This window comes from Gigantopelta aegis, chromosome 1, assembly GCF_016097555.1.
Source record: "Gigantopelta aegis isolate Gae_Host chromosome 1, Gae_host_genome, whole genome shotgun sequence".
Lineage (NCBI taxonomy): Eukaryota > Metazoa > Mollusca > Gastropoda > Neomphalida > Peltospiridae > Gigantopelta > Gigantopelta aegis.
Window position 1 is genome coordinate 29344759 of NC_054699.1, and position 17237 is coordinate 29361995.

Genomic DNA, 17237 nt, shown 5'->3' on the forward strand with positions numbered 1-17237 from the left:
ACATGTAGTCACACGTCTGTAAGTCTAAGACAGGTGTTTAAAAGTAATAAATGTATGTACATGTAGTCACACGTCTGTAAATCTAAGACAGGTGTTTAAGCATTGTATATGTATGTAGTAACACGCCTGTAAGTCTAAAACAGGTGTTTAAGCATTGTATATGTATGTAGTTACACGCCTGTAAGTCTAAAACAGGTGTTTAAGCATTGTATATGTATGTAGTTTCACGCCTGTAAGTCTAAAACAGGTGTTTAAGCATTGTATATGTATGTAGTTTCACGCCTGTAAGTCTAAAACAGTTGTTTAAGCATTGTATATGTATGTAGTTTCACGTCTGTAAGTCTAAATCAGGCTGTGTAAATTCGGCCCATTGTGTTTGTGTGTATATGTGAATGTGTTGTAAAACGTAAGACAATACAAACCTGAGCTCAATAGCGAATACTAAACAGAGTGATGGTGAGTTAATGGGGGAGGTGCAAGGTCACTGAACACTTGACAACTAAACATTTACATTTGTCCTGGGCAGACAGTCCAGACAGTCCAGGTAGCCCAGGACAGCGTGCTAGATTATTTGACTAAACTTATGAAAAAACGTGTTAATATCAAATTAACTCGCGCTGTAATGCCATGATTAGGCGCGAGCTCAGGGAGGTTTCTGGTGTTGAACCCGCACCTCTCCACACAGACATACACACAAATAGTAATTTGTATAAATATATATTATCAGGGTTATCGGGTCACGACCCCATTGGAATCTCTCTCGCTATAGTCTAGACCCCACTACTGAATACATTCCTGCTCGTGTGTCTGACGATAACGTGTATAAATGTATGTATGAACGCTGTTTAGACAAACACAATACAGAAAGGCGACATAGACTGAACATTATGATTTTCACAAACATTGTCATAACGTCATAAAACATCCCACGGATAACAAATTATTACCTTTACCCCAATTTTATGATTTTATACCGTACTAAAAGTTGAATCCTGCCACAAACAAAGAAAATCGTCTGAAAAGTTTATGTCTGAAATATCTGAAAATTAAAGTTACTTGTGCTTTCATATTCAAAATAAAATCATTTATTGTATCCAGTTACTATTGTGTTCTGTTTTGCTTTAGCATGTCATTAAATTGCTACATCTACGTCCTACTGAATTATTTTTGTTAAGCCATGTGTTACAAATGTTAAATCTTGCGTAGTATAAATATAACGAACAAATTAAAACGTGTCGGATATTGTTTTCAATATTTTCCTTTGTAAAACATTAATATTATTTTAATTTGAATTTAATGGCTACGCTAACTAACGTTTTACCAACAAGAAGACATTGCCTAGCACCATAGCGCCATCATAACGATTATAAAATATATGCATGCTATTTGTATATCACTGAAAATGTATTATACGACTTTGGAACACTCGAACGCTGGATATAAACATATATGATGTTCACAAACTTTCTTATAACGTAGGAAAAAGTTGAAAATGCTACGGATACTGAATTATGATATTCCTCCTAATTATATGATATCGTACCAAACCTTGAATTTCGGCTCAGCTAAGCAAAATCGTCTTTTTTGTCTGAAGAAGTAAGTTGTTTATGCTTTCACATTAAGAATAAATTTAATTATTACATGCTGTTCTTCTACAATGCACATTTGTAACAGTGAGTGAAATGTGTGAGGTCCATGTAAATATTACAACGTACACCTTTCACTAATGTGTTTTATTCTGTACATAACTGTTTGTTTTACCTTTAATTAATTTATTGTATTCATTTACTAGGTTTTCCCGTATAAAATACACTATACGGGCAACGCCCAAGTGATGTTTCCCGTCAACGGTTGGGCCGAATTGTCCGTGCGGGTGTTTAGACCAATTGGTATAGTTTATTGTGTAGTGGTCACTGTTTTACGATCACGTGACAGACACTACTGTAATTTTGTTCAAGACTTTCGTTTCACTGCTCCGCTCCACGACTTTCTATGTTTACTTTGTATCCTGTGTGCGAGTGCAAATAATTTTTACATTATCATATACCACTAGAGTTTCGAGCATGTCCGTCCCGGGGCCTGTCTCTGGATAGCCAGTGACTTCCTCCAGAACAGAAAAATTAAGGGGACAATTTTGAAATTTACATCCAAAAATTAAATAGTGGGCCTTTAAAATTTTGATGCGCATCTCTAATTAATATAATTAATTATAAAAATCTACTTATTAAATTTGGTCGCTAGATTAGATTGGGCGGTCAAAAAGAAATTAGATAAATAGATAATTAGTTTAACGTGGGGGGGGGGGGGGGGGGGGGGGGGGGGGTGAGTTGACTGCTCGGCCGAATATTTATATAATTTGGAGCATTTTTGAAGGACAGTCCAAACATAAATAAGAGAAAGAAGAGAGGATCAGACTATTTAATAATATATTAAAAAAAAGAAGGTAATTTGGACATAAAATTTTGAACGAAGGTCTAAAAGTTTAAAGTCCGATCTATATGTCCACGCGAGTGGCCTCGTTAAGGCCGTTAGGGGAGAGGTTGGCGACTACGGCGAGGCGATGTCCAACAGGTCGCTCGTCACTTCCGCGGTCGATTCAGCCGGTGGCGTCTTCTTCCTCTTCGCTGGTGACGCGGGGAGCGGCGACAAAGACGGAACTGCCACTGGCGGTTGAGCTGCCAGCTTTGCCCCCCCCCCAGCCGTCCCTGCAGCGTGTTCCTTCCTCCATCCTCCTCTTCCTCTCCTCTTCTTATTGGAGTCCACGTCCCCGTACACCAAAGTCACGGTCGCCCGCGACCCTGTATACGCATCGCGGAACTCCAACAACATTCCAAAGCTTGCCATAAGACCCCCAGGTGGTGGTTGGGGGGGGGGGGGGGGGGGGGGGGAGTTCAGAGCGCACGTCGACACGTCTAGCTTCACAGCTGTCTCTCAGTGGAATGTTCGTATCCTGTATCATTTCCACTGTACACATAAGGTATGACTAACAAGCATGTTTTAATGTTATTATAATATAAAATAGTATTTATAACTATAGTACTGTCGGACATAGAATAAAAATGATTTTCGTCAATTATTTATTTTATATTAAAGGGACACACCCTAGTTACGTTTATTTGTTAACCATTACGGCGTTGTTTTTCGCTATTAAACCCCATTTTTCACAAATAAAATTGCACTTTACTTACATTTTATTATTTAGAATACACATTTCCATTCACCTGAAGTGCTTTTTGGTAATCCTGATGTTTGTAAAACCACGAAATGCATTTTTTTGCATTTTTTCACAAGACGTGTTGTCGAGAAAAAACCGTTAAGCAAGCGAGGTCCAATCTATTTTTAGAGGGGATATTTCCATTTCAATGTCACAGACGTTGGTATATCACGTGACCGTTATCATTTTGGTTCGGTTTGTTTTCACGTGCACGGTTCGCGCAATCAACATCCGATTTGTTGTTGTTCATTTGTGAGATTTTTCTTCACAGTTCGTGAACATTTTCAGTAACAAGTTCAGACAAGTAAGTGTCTCAATACAAAACGTTACAAACACTTAAAACCAATAATTTTGCTAAGTCTTACGATATCTGGAGAGGGGATACAACCAGGACAGAACAGTTGGAACATGTCCAGCAGAGGTGAAACGAACGCACCCCAAGTCTGTGAAATTTGTCGTGACGTAGGCATTGTTGTGCTTCGAGCGACATCTACCGGTGACATCAGAATACTAACTTTCAAAATTATTTCAAGCAATTGGGACATGGGGATTCCCATGGTATTTATCGATATAAAACCTGCTTTTTCACTCCATTTGATAAAAACGTGATCTAAGTGTGTTACAGGTTTGTAGATTAACCAAATTATAATTTATTTTCGCTGGATGGAACTAGGGTGTGCGGCTTTAAACTGACAAGTAAATATTTTGTAAATACTATTTAATGATACTCTACCTAATTTAGCATTTACTTGTTTGATCTCTCATTGATGTACAAGGTGGTGTTTACTCTTGAAATTAAAATAAAGATGTCAGTAAACAGGAGATTGTGACCTTTATTGGAACAGACTATGACACATTTTGATCGATGTGTCAGTTTCATTTACCCTTAAACAAACTTTTAATTTAAAACTGCAAGTTAACTGATTATTTTGAATTGCAACATAAATTATTAATTATGACCAGCATATTTAGTGAATATAAATTCAATATAAGTACATTAGAAATTTACACAATCTTGCAACCACTTAAAGGTGCTATATCAGAAGTTATATGTGAGCATCTGTTTGTGATAAAGATTCTCCAATAAAAACTAGTAGATAAAAGTATTTCCTATAATCATTTATGGGCATATAGTTAAACGTGTAGTCTTTAAATGTTAAATCGAAATGTAATAAAAACATGATTTGCAATAGCTGTCATTATGCAACTTTGAAATAGGCCTTTAATACCGGTATAATAGATCACAATCTCAGAATGGTTCTTGACAGTTTTCCTCAAAAGTTACTTATATTTTGTTTTAGAGAGGTATAGTGATAAACCGTCATCAGAAACGGTTCCTCACATATGGTAAAAGCAATGCAATTGACACGTTGACCAAAATGTGTTATAGTCTGTTACAATAAAGAGCACAAATCACCTGTTCACTGACATTTTTCTTTTTAATTCCAAGAGAAAACACCACCTTGTACATCAATGAGAGCCCAAACAAGTAAATGCTAAATTACGTAGACTATCATTGAACAGATATTTACAAAATATTTACTTATCTGTTTAATATGTAAGAAATAATCGACGAAAATAATTTTTATTCTATTTCCGACAGTACTTTAGTACGTATTTTTATATACATTAAAGAGTTTTTATTAAAAGCTAGTAAGCATATGTTATAATTAAAGAATTAAAGTTGTTTAATAGTAAGCTTAGTAATTAATATACAAACTAGCTACAGTTATATAATGTTTCTATATATTATAAAACTCATATTTTAAAGTAATATATATATATATATATATATATGTATAAGTTATTTTCTTAGTTAATTGTGTATTAAAAATGTATAGTTAACGTATAATGTTATCATGATAGCCATATTGGGATAATTGTATTGACATGATAACTTATGTCATTTTATTTGTTTCTAGGCTGGAACTATGTAACAACTAATATTACAGTTACTGACCATTTTGCCCATAGCAAAGGTGTGTAGTGTAGTGCAATGTAATGTATTTATTCGAATTGTGTGTGGTATTTGCTATATAACGCACGTGCTTTCTATGTCGCACGTACGTTTCATGAGCGCCTGACCAGTGCAGTTGAATCGTATGTGTGTCGTATAAAAGATTATTGTATTGTTTGTGGTGTATTCCATCACTGGAGATTGATATATTGAAGTATTGGATTATATTAATAAGTATTAAAATACTGGTGTAGTAAATAAGTATTTCCATATTTGACAGATCGGTTAATTATTAAATATAAATATAACGAATGCCTTTCCAATTAAGCGTTACGCATTTTATTTCCATGTAGAAGTACACGTGTATTTTATTTTGACAGCAAGTACGTTAAGGGAAGTGACGTTGGTAATGGATTGCCTGTATAATTACTCAGGTGTTTAATAACATGTCATGTTGTACATGTTATTTATATTCCTTGGTATAATTCAACCATATTTGAATTATAAATTATGTATATGATTGAATATTGATTGAGTGTTTTGTGTGTACCTTAACTATTTAAGCCTGCGATATTTATGATTGTCTATTGTCTTTACAGGGTCGCTTATTTCGTTTTATCTTTGCTGCGTGTGTGTGGAAGTTCAATCCATGTTCCCTTTGTAAATACAGGGTGAACCCTTCCGGTGACTCGTGTTTGTCGTCAATGAGAGGACCGGCCTCGGTGGCGACGTGATTACGTCATCGGTCTACAGGCTGGTAGGTACTGGGTTCGGATCCCAGTCGAGGCATGGGATTTTTAATCCAGATACCGACTCCAAACCCTGAGTGAGTGCTCCGCAAGGCTCAATGGGTAGGTGTAAACCACTTGCACCGACCAGTGATCCATAACTGGTTCAACAAAGGCCATGGTTTGTGCTATCCTGCCTGTGGGAAGCGCAAATAAAAGATCCCTTGCTGCTAATTGGAAAGAGTAGCCCATGTAGTGGCGGTAGCGGGTTTCCTCTCAAAATATGTGTGGTCCGTAACAATATGTCTGACGCCATATAACCGTAAATAAAATGTGTTGAGTGCGTTGTTAAATAAAACATTTCTTTCTGTGACGTACAAGTGTTGTTCTTTGAGTGCGAGTGCGAATAATTGTTTCATGCTCATATACCACTAGTTTCGAGCATGTCCGTCCCGGGGCCTGTCTCTGGATAGTGAAAATGGACAGAATTTTGAAATTAGCAATCAGTAAAAGATATTAGAAGGATTTAAAAAAAAATTACATGCCAAAAATAAAATGAATTGACTGCTCGGCCGAATATTTATATAATTTGGAGCATTTTAGAAGGACAGTCCAAAAATAAATAAGAGAAAGAAGAGAGGATCGGACTATTTAATAATATTATAAAAAAAGAAGTAATTTCGACATAAAATTTTGTACGGAGGTCTAAAAGTTTAAAGTCCGATCTATATGGTCCGGGCCAGGGGGAGGGTAAGTTGGAGGTGGGCGGAATTTGGAATACGAATTTAGTAGTTAGGCCAAAGACCGAAAACCAAAATGAGCTACAAGCATTTAAGTCCAAACAATAAACCGAAAAGGTTTTAAGGTGATTTGAGCAATTTAGACGGGCTACCAAAATAAACTGCGTTGGATTGTTTACAAAAAAAATAAACATAAAAAATTCGAACTGCGGCTAAAAAGTTTTAAGTCCAACTAAGCCCAAAACAGAAGGTTGCTGTCCTAGGTTAAAGTTGCGCAGCGGGACTCATGACGAGTTGATGGGCTGTTCGAAGTTGAAGTTCGGGAAGTATTTTTATAGATTCCAGTAGCAGGACTTCATAACTTCCTGGTAATCTCCTTGTAAGACCATCTTGAGAACGCGGTGTAGTGATGCGTTGTTCATGATCGGATTAAGAAGTCCCTGTCGGAACAGCCCGTCCCGCTCCGCCGTCACATACAAACTTGGTCGAGTGCTTGGCTCCTTGGATCTGGTACTTCCCTTTGCGAGATGGAAGTTGGCGCCACAATGAATTGCTCCACGGCCCGTTGATCTGTCACTTCTCGCTAAAGTTGCCCTGGATAGCTCCACGGTATTTCGCCGGAAGCTTGTCACACACGATCGTCCAAGGGGAGTGATCGGTGGCCGTGGCCGTGGCAACAGCAACACCTGGAGGCGCTGGTGGACTGGCTGGTGGATCAATAATGATCATATGGCCGGTCTCCATCTGCGAGGGTGCTGGGACAGAAGGGACCACCACTGTCAGTGGAGCTGACAGCTTTGGTCCCCACCTGGACCGCTCCTGTCGAGTCGCTGATGAGGGCGACGACGCAGAAGAGACCGCCCCCGGCGGTTTAACCACCCGGCTTTGGTCACCCCTGTCGGTCTCGCCTTCTTCTTGGGAGCAGATGGGACCGCCCCTGACAGTTGAGCCGCCGGGTTTGCCCCCCCCCCCCCCCCCCCCCCCCGAGTAGCCTTGGGTCGCCTCCTCCTTCCTTTACTTAAATATGAAATATATTTTTCTGCATAAAATATTAGTGACTGTATATTAAACGTGTTTCTAATTGTTCTAATATTTGTACCAGGTTAAATTTCATTTATTTCCTAAACTTTTTTTTTTTCGTACGTACGAAATTATTTGAAGACAAAATCCAGTTTGGGCTTCTTACAAATATTAAGACGACCAGAAACACATTGAATATACAGACACTGACATTCTAAACAAGAAAATATATTTAACATGTAAGTGTAACCGTAGAAATATTTTATTAGTCGGAGACATTTTACATTGCAGCAAACTCGGGAATATCCCTTTAACCAATCGGACGGTGGGACGTAACCCAGTGGAAAAGTACTCACTTGATGTGCGGATGGTTTGGGATGGATCCCCGTTGGTGGGCCCATTGGGCTATTTCTCGTTCAAGTCAGTGCACCACGACTGGTATATCAAAGGCCGCGGTATGTGCTATCATGCATGTGGGATGGTGCATATAAAAGACCCCTTGCTACTAATGAAAAAAATGTAGCGGGTTTTCTCTCTATGACTGTGTCAAAATGACCATATGTTTGACATCCAATAGCCGATGTTTAATAAATCAATGTGCTGTATTGGTGTCGTTAAACAAAATAAACTTTAACTTTATTAACCAATCGGCGTCCTGCAACTTGAATGCTACGCGACACGCCATTTTTTACAAGTAGATTATTTGAAAAGTGCAATGCTATTTAATACAGGGTGTGCTGATACACTTCAGTATCAGATTTGTTCGAACAAGTTAACATTATCGGTAGTGAGATCTGGTTTGACTCAGCAGAACCTTAAACGTACATACCACGGCCTTTGATATACCAGTTGTGGTGACCTCAAGCGAGTGTTTTACCACTGGGCTACGTTACGCCCTTCGGACCTGTATAAACAATGGACCGAAATTACGAATCGTGTTTTTCTCAAATGCGGGTGTTTAAGCATTGTAAATGTATGTAGTTGCAAGCGTGTAAGACATAAACAGGTGTTTAAGCATTGTAAATAAATGTAGTTGCACGCGTGTAAGACATAAACATGTGTTTAAGCATTGTAAATGTGTGTAGTGACATGCGTGTAAGACATAAACAGGTGTTTAAGCCTTGTGAATGTATGTAGTTACACGCGTGTAAGACATAAACAGGTGTTTAAGCATTGTAAATGTATGTAGCTACACGCGTGTAAGACATACACAGGTGTTTAAGCCTTGTAAATGTGTGTAGTTACACGCGTGTAAGACATAAACGGGTGTTTAAGCATTGTAAATGTGTGTAGTTAAACGCGTGTAAGACATAAACAGGTGTTTAAGCATTGTAAATGTGTGTAGTTACACGCGTGTAAGATATAAACAGGTGTTTAAGCATTGTAAATGTGTATAGTTACACGCGTGTAAGACATAAACAGGTGTTTAAGCATTGTAAATGTGTATAGTTACACGCGTGTAAGACACAAACAGGTGTTTAAGCATTGTAAATGTGTATAGTTACACGCGTGTAAGACACGAACAGGTGTTTAAGCATTGTAAATGTGTGTGGTTACACGCGTGTAAGACACGAACAGGTGTTTAAGCATTGTAAATGTGTATAGTTACACGCGTGTAAGACACGAACAGGTGTTTAAGCATTGTAAATGTGTATAGTTACACGCGTGTAAGACACAAACAGGTGTTTAAGCATTGTAAATGTGTAGTTACACGCATGTAAGACATAAACAGGCGTTTAAGCCTTGTAAATGTGTGTAGTTACACGCGTGTAAGACACAAACAGGCGTTTAAGCCTTGTAAAATATAGACAGGTGTTTAAGCATTGTAAATGTGTATAGTTACACGCGTGTAAGACACGAACAGGTGTTTAAGCATTGTAAATGTGTGTAGTTACACGCGTGTAAGACACGAACAGGTGTTTAAACATTGTAAATGTGTGTAGTTACACGCGTGTAAGACACGAACAGGTGTTTAAGCATTGTAAATGTGTGTAGTTACACGCGTGTAAGACATAAACAGGCGTTTAAGCCTTGTAAATGTGTATAGTTACGCGCGTGTAAGACATGAACAGGCGTTTAAGCCTTGTAAATGTGTGTAGTTACGCGCGTGTAAGACATGAACAGGCGTTTAAGCCTTGTAAATGTGTATAGTTACGCGCGTGTAAGACATGAACAGGCGTTTAAGCCTTGTAAATGTGTGTAGTTACGCGCGTGTAAGACATGAACAGGCGTTTAAGCCTTGTAAATGTGTGTAGTTACGCGCGTGTAAGACATGAACAGGCGTTTAAGCCTTGTAAATGTGTGTAGTTATGCGCGTGTAAGACATGAACAGGTGTTTAAGCCTTCTAAATGTGTGTAGTTACACGCGTGTAAAACACAAACAGGCGTTTAAGCATTGTAAATGTGTAGTTACACGCGTGTAAGACATAAACAGGCGTTTAAGCCTTGTAAATGTGTGTAGTTACACGCGTGTAAGACACAAACAGGCGTTTAAGCCTTGTAAATGTGTGTAGTTACACGCGTGTAAGACACAAACAGGCGTTTAAGCCTTGTAAAATATAAACAGGTGTTTAAGCATTGTAAATGTGTATAGTTACACGCGTGCAAGACACAAACAGGTGTTTAAGCATTGTAAATGTGTATAGTTACACGCGTGTAAGACACAAACAGGTGTTTAAGCATTGTAAATGTGTATAGTTACACGCGTGTAAGACACAAACAGGTGTTTAAGCATTGTAAATGTGTATAGTTACACGCGTGTAAGACATAAACAGGTGTTTAAGCGTTGTGAATGTATGTAGTTAAACGCGTGTAAGACATAAACAGGTGTTTAAGCATTGTAAATGTGTGTAGTTACACGCGTGTAAGACATAAACAGGGGCCGTATGCATGACGACCGTATAACTATTTTAACCGCGTTTAATTTCTAACCAGCGTATAAAAACTGAAATTTCCTATGCATGAAGCACGGTTAGGACTAACCGGAGGTCTTAAACGCGGATGAAGTTACACACAATTTTTTGTGCGTTTAAGTATCTTAACCGCGTATAAGTCAGAAAACAACATGGCTGCTGTCATTCTTCAGCGTTATCGAGAACGCCGATTACTGAGGAGAAACAGAATATTTAGGGACCGAACTCATCCGTTTGATGTTTTTGACGATGATGTCATATTTGCCAAGTTTATATTTAGAAGACAGGAAATTCTAGCAATCACAGATGACATCAGCGTCGATATTCTATTATCTAAACGGATGGGTTCACTGACCCCTCTTCTGCAAGTGCTAATTACACTTAGATACTTTGCCAGTGGCAGTTTCCAAGACGTTTGTGGGGAGCTTATAGGAGTTGACCAGTCAACCGTAAGCCGAACTGTGACAAGAGTCACCGACGTCTTGCTACGTCAGGTACCAAACCATGTTCGATTACCCAATGGAAAAAAACAAGATGCCATAAAAACTAAATTTTATGACATGAGTGGATTTCCAAATGTGGTTGGATGCATCGATGGGACTTAAGTTCAAATACAAGCACATACGCAGAATGAACATGGATTTGTTAACAGGAAAGGCTACCATTCCATCAATGTTCAGGTAAGATGATTTATGTATTATAAATATATATTTCATGAATATGTATGTATGTATATAGGTATGTAGGTATGTGTGTAGGTCGGTAGGTATGTGCATGTGCATGTATGTATGTATGTATGTATGTGTGTATGTATGTAGGTAGGTATGTAGGTAGGTATTTAAGGATTAGCTTTCGGTAAGGTGCATGGGTGGGTATATGTTGATAAGTATATGGTAATGTGCTGGCTGGATTATAAAGTGTTTATGTTGATTTATGATTGAAATATCTTTTGTATGCATTTGTAAATTATTTCAAATGCATAAACAGTTAATATTTGTTTTAAAGCTGATGTGTGACGCAGACCTCATATTCATCAACTGTATTGCGAAATGGCCTGGAAGTGTACATGATTCAAGAATACTACGAGAGTCATCTTTATTCGAAGATTGTGAGAACAAAAGGCAGCCTATGAGAGGAATCATCTTAGGAGACAGTGGCTATGTGTTACGTGACTGGTTGTTAACTCCGATTTCTAATCCCACTACACGTCAAGAGAGAAACTACAACTTCAGTCATAGTTCAACACGTACAGCTATCGAACGGGCCATAGGAGTTTTGAAGAGGAGATGGCACTGTCTTCGCGGACTTCGTTTGACTCCTGCCAAGGCATGTAAAGCTATTGCAGTATGTGTTATGCTAAGTAACCGTGCCAGAAGGCTCAACTTAGATGTCCCAGACACAGACAGTGACAGTGACGATGAACCTGACTATGAACAAGCTTCAGATGCCCACATGGAGGAAGTCCTACCTGTAAACAACCCAATGATAGAACGTGCCAGGCTTGCTGCTGGAAAAACTGCCAGAGAGAGATTAGTCAACAATTATTTTCACTGAAAGTCCATCGTGTTAAATAAACATTACATTATTAATTGAATATTACTTTGCTTCCTTGTGCTTAATAAAGTGACCACGAAACAACATAAATATTTGCTTTCTTTATTACGTATTACAATTACAAAATAAACGTAAACAATAACTTTGCCTAAGTAAAACGTAAAAACCATACTTGTTCATAGCATGTTGTTCATTAATAATGTAGGTGTAATAAGGAACTACAAAACTAGTTCATTCAGGGTATTCATACAAATATCCCTATTATTAAATGAATTTATTGCAGTTTTCATTACAAAATTTAATTATGTAACTCGTCTTCCTTTTCAATTTTTTCAAGTTTTTTAATTTCTAACAAAATCTTTTTGTTTTTGTTATTGAAAAAAATGGTCATGGCCTTGTTTTTTTCTATCTCACTTTTGAGATATTCCTCAAAGAGATCATTCTCATGATCATCTAGCCCTTTCTCCACCAAGGACTTTCTTTTTATTTTTCTATTTTGGGCCTTTGATTTCGTTATTAATATTTTGTCAAGTGATGGTGAAGCTGATTGTTTTGCTTCAAATGTTTTACTTTCATTTACAATAGCAACTGCTATATTATCATCGTCCTGACATAGTGTTGTGTCTACATTTAAAAGCGGTGTTAAAGTGAGAGATGAAGGTGTTAGACCAGAGATAGTTTGGACGGATGTCAAATCCTCAGGGTATTCCTTTGAGCAATGTGGCGTGGGTTCCGAGGAAACCACACTCGTATACTGCTTGTGTTTGTGGGTTTTCATAAGTGTCTGTTCCTTGCACTGAAAAGAAATAAATTATACCTAATATTATTTATTTTTGTAATAATCATTATTACGTATTGATTGAATAAAATTCATTGCCATAAAATTTAAAAGAAATTATAAAATGAAATGGTGTTTTGTTAAAAATAAAATATTAATGTGAGTTTGGTTTTACTTTTTAAATGTGTTAGAAAATAGTTGTTTTTGTTTTCTTGCACAATACAAGAAAATAATGTAAATTAAACTAGGGTTACCTTCTATTCCAGTGTAGAGGTTTGAATTTTCTCCAATTATGGTCACGATGATGTCCTCGTATGGCACTGGTTTATCTGGTGGTCCACCTCCCGTTTTCGTCTGTCTTTTCTGCTTGTTTAGGACGGCCCCTTTCAACGATCTCCATTTTTCTTTCGCCTCTTGTGGTGTACGTTCTGCCACGCCGCATGCACTGATTTTTGCAGTTATTCTTTTCCAAATATCCCCCTTTAACCTGTTTGTGACAGTTTGGTTGTTGGCCATAAACAATGTTTTATGATCAACACTTATTTCTTCTAATAGCACTCTTATTTCAGTGTCTGTAAAATTCGCTTTCCTATGTCTCTTGGCTTGATTTTCCATTACTGAACAGCATACAAGCACTGAATGGTACTACTAGTAAGGGACGACAGTTACATTTAAGCCCATCCCTCATCCCCTCACTGCACGTGCATGAATAGCGCATGAGTGTTCCGAGAGTATTGAGACAATGAAAGAAAAAGCTATGTATCGTAAGGTATTGTTTGTACATTTGTATAAATAGAAAGCCCTACATTTTGTTACAATATAGGCCTAGTAATGAATTAATTTTAAACTTATGTAAGCTATTATTTAATTAAAAAAACAATACACGTTTATACATCATTAATTTTATCCAAACATTTGTAAACATGTGGGTTAGACTAAACTGTTTAATATGGAGTGAGCGGTATGAGTGGGTACAATGTAACTACTTAATGGTGGAAAAGGTACGTACTGACTATGAATAGCATGATTATAATATGTAAAATCATATAATACCTAACCTGTTTAGCTGTGTAGAGTACCCCCTGAATGGCCAAACCATCGTATCACCCAACCCCACCCCGTTCCACCCCACCCCGAGTTACACATGGTTCTGAATAAATATTTGATATAATTTAGAAGGCCACCAATTATTTCACCGTTTTTTTAATCGAGAGGCAACACATAAAACCCTTACAGATGACATCGACATAATCATCGAACTCCGACATTTCCAATTTTCCAATTTTATACGCGGTTAGCTATCGGCGACCATAGTCATGATTTGTGCATACTAAAATGCAGGTAAAGTTACACGCAAATAACTATACGCGTTTAGAGATTTAAACGCGTTTATATTTATACGGTCGTCATGCATATGGGCCCAGGTGTTTAAGCATTGTAAATGTGTATAGTTACACGCGTGTAAGACATATACAGATGTTTAAGCATTGTAAATGTGTGTAGTTACACGCGTGTAAGACATAAACAGGCTTTGTAAATTCGACCCGATATGTTTGTTGTCCTAATGTTTGTAGTAGCCCAAACCGGATTTTACTTCCCAATAATTTCGTACGTACAAAACATATATACGTAATTTTAATTGCCTAAAATAAACGCTGTTTGTCAGAAAGATCTTACAACGGCTGCAAACTCGGGACAGTCCCTATAAGCGTTAGATAGAAAATAATGAATTCTGGGAAACGTCTACCCGTATCGCTGTATGCTAGCATGTCTAGGTCGAGACACATAACAGATTCGGAGAAACCTCTTGACCCAGAAAGAGTCCTGGGAATCTATACCAGTGACTGTGTCTGTATAACTGTGTAGCAATACGATTATTAAATGATCCCACATTCAGAGTTTGTTCAGGCGCGTGTGCAGGTGGAAAGTTCCGGAGGTCGAAACCCCTTCCTGCTTAAGCAAACTTTCTTTATTTTTCAATATATTATCTGGAGGACCATGACTCGACCCCACCATAAACTTTGATCGCCACAGTCTAGATCCCCCAACCCCGCTAAAAGTTCTGCATACGTGCCTGAGGGTTTCTGAGGTCGATCCCCCTCACCCCTTGCTCAAACATATTTTCTTTCCTTCTCGATATATTTCTTCGTAGAGTGTGACTTGACATCCCCATAAACTTCGATCGCTACAGTCCAGATCCGCCAACCCCCGCTAAAATTTCTGCATACGCGGCTGAGGATTTCGGAGGTCGATTCCCCCCAACGCTACTCAAGCAAATTTTCTCCCCCCCCCCAATCATTTCCTGGCAGAGTGCGATCCGAAACCCCACCCCACCCCCACCTTCCTTGGTCGCCACAGTCTAGACTTCCACCATATCTCTGCTAAAATCCCTGCACACGCGCCTGTTGTCGGTATAGTCATGGGTAGAACAGCTGTGTAAAGTTGTTTTGCAATGTGCACACGTTATCATCACACACATAATATTCAAGTGATTTAATTTAATGGCACATACACTTCTAAATACGTTGTACGGGTTTCTTCTTGAAACAGTGTTCTACCTATACTAGGAGGAAAATTTTGTTCCATGAATTGGATGCTACCAAGAAAAAGAGGGCCGAACTTTTTTCAATACATTTCTTTTTTAATTATAAAAAACAAAAAACAAAACAAAAACATCAATAAAAACCCTACCTAACACCGACACAATCTTTTACATAACTTAGTCTAGCTCAATCTAATTAAAATTAGCTCCACTATTACATGTGGATCTAAAGACAGCCAGTTGGAGCTCATGTCCACCAATCAAAACCTTACTTGCAGAATCCTGCCAGTGATTTAAAACTAACAACACTGCGTAGTCCCCAATGTCCAGGTAACATTTCGTCTGTAAATAATAATTTAAATATTGACCAATCACACTTCGCCTTTTATAACGTTATTTGGGAGCATACAAATTCTAAAAATATCGGGTGAGTCTATTTTAGTGGCCGCAGTACAGCGAACCATACCAATACGTACGGGGTGGGTTATCAGTCTTCAATTTTACATTAACAATTATTTATTTATTTATAAAATTATAAAAAAAAACTAAATCAGTGTTCAGTTTTACATTACAAATTATTTATTTTATAAAATAAAACATGTTTTAAGGCATTCGTAATTCACACGAAACATGTCGTATACCCTTAGGATAATTCGGAATGTTTCCAAATTATTTTTAAATCACTGGCAGGATTCTGCAAGTAAGGTTTTGATTGGTGGACATTAGCTCCAACTGGTTGTCTTTAGATCCACATGTAATAGTGGAGCTAATTTTAATTAAATTGAGTCTAGCTGGGTTTAATATAAGAAAAAACAAAAACATTACTGATGTGACTTTTGTTTGTATTGATCCTTGCAACAGATCTTGACAAATCATCGCCCATAGATAAAACTCAGCTAGCGTATCTTAGACACCAAGAAGATTGTCAGAGATGACGTCACAATGATGTTTGTCAAGCGCATATCATGGCCGAGTCACTACACGTCACCTTGGAATTTGTTGTTGACGTCATGCTTGTCACAACTTCGTACGCACGTGGTCGTGGCGTCCCAGCATCTCTTGTTGCATCTGTACTTCCTGAGATTGGTGTTCGAATCCCGACATCCCTGTTCCCTGCCACAGCGCCAGTAGTAGTTCAGAGAGGTTGTCTTGCACTAGTCGTCTACTAGACACACGCACCCGAACATTAGCAGACACATCACCATTAGTAAACTAGTAGCTATAGACATTGCTGTAAATAGGTATCTAAAGGAAAGGAAGAATGGTTTATTTAACAAGGCACTCGGCGCATTTATAATAAGGGTTATATGGCGTTGGACATACTATGGCTAATATAAGTGTCACACAGATAATGAGAGAGGAACCCCGCTACCGCTACACAATGGGCTACTCTTTCCCAGATTAGTAGCTTATTTTATGTGCAGCATCCCACAGGCAGGATAGTACATACCACGGCCTTTGGTACATGAGTTGTGGAGGAATGGCTGTAATGAGATATAACCCAATGGGCCCCTGGTGGGAATCGATTCGAGACCGACCGTGAATCAGACAAACGCTTTACCACTGGGCTACGTCCCGGCCACCTATAAAAATACCCCCCCCCCCCCCCCCCCCCACACACACACACTTTTCCTTATTGCTATGCTTAAAAGGCTGAAATGTCGTATTTTAAAAATTAAAATACAAAACCTATCCGCGAACCTACCTAAGTTTGCCCCTGTTGACATGTTTGTTAAATAGCATCCCAAAGACAGAAAGTTGAAACTATGTCGGCATTCTCGAGGGAAGAGTC

General features: G+C 38.2%; 1 protein-coding gene across 1 annotated transcript; it reads right to left on the reverse strand.

Annotated features, from left to right (window-relative positions):
- Nucleotides 1-12823: 12823 nt before the first annotated feature.
- LOC121375084 lies at nucleotides 12824-13511 on the reverse strand. The gene is made up of 2 exons (XM_041502355.1): nucleotides 13158-13511; nucleotides 12824-12921 (listed from the first exon to the last, which is right to left on the reverse strand). Exons 1-2 carry the CDS (start codon nucleotides 13417-13419, stop codon nucleotides 12824-12826), a joined length of 360 nt encoding a protein of 119 aa, XP_041358289.1. The 5' UTR covers nucleotides 13420-13511.
- Nucleotides 13512-17237: the final 3726 nt, after the last annotated feature.

Bases quoted from the DNA above. Each gene is read 5' to 3' on its own strand.
- LOC121375084 (XM_041502355.1), bottom strand. From the start codon at position 13,419: ATGGCCAACAACCAAACTGTCACAAACAGGTTAAAGGGGGATATTTGG. The intron at 12,922-13,157 runs GTAACCCTAGTT...ATTTCTTTTCAG, and splicing joins CCTCTACACTGGAATAGAAG to TGCAAGGAACAGACACTTAT.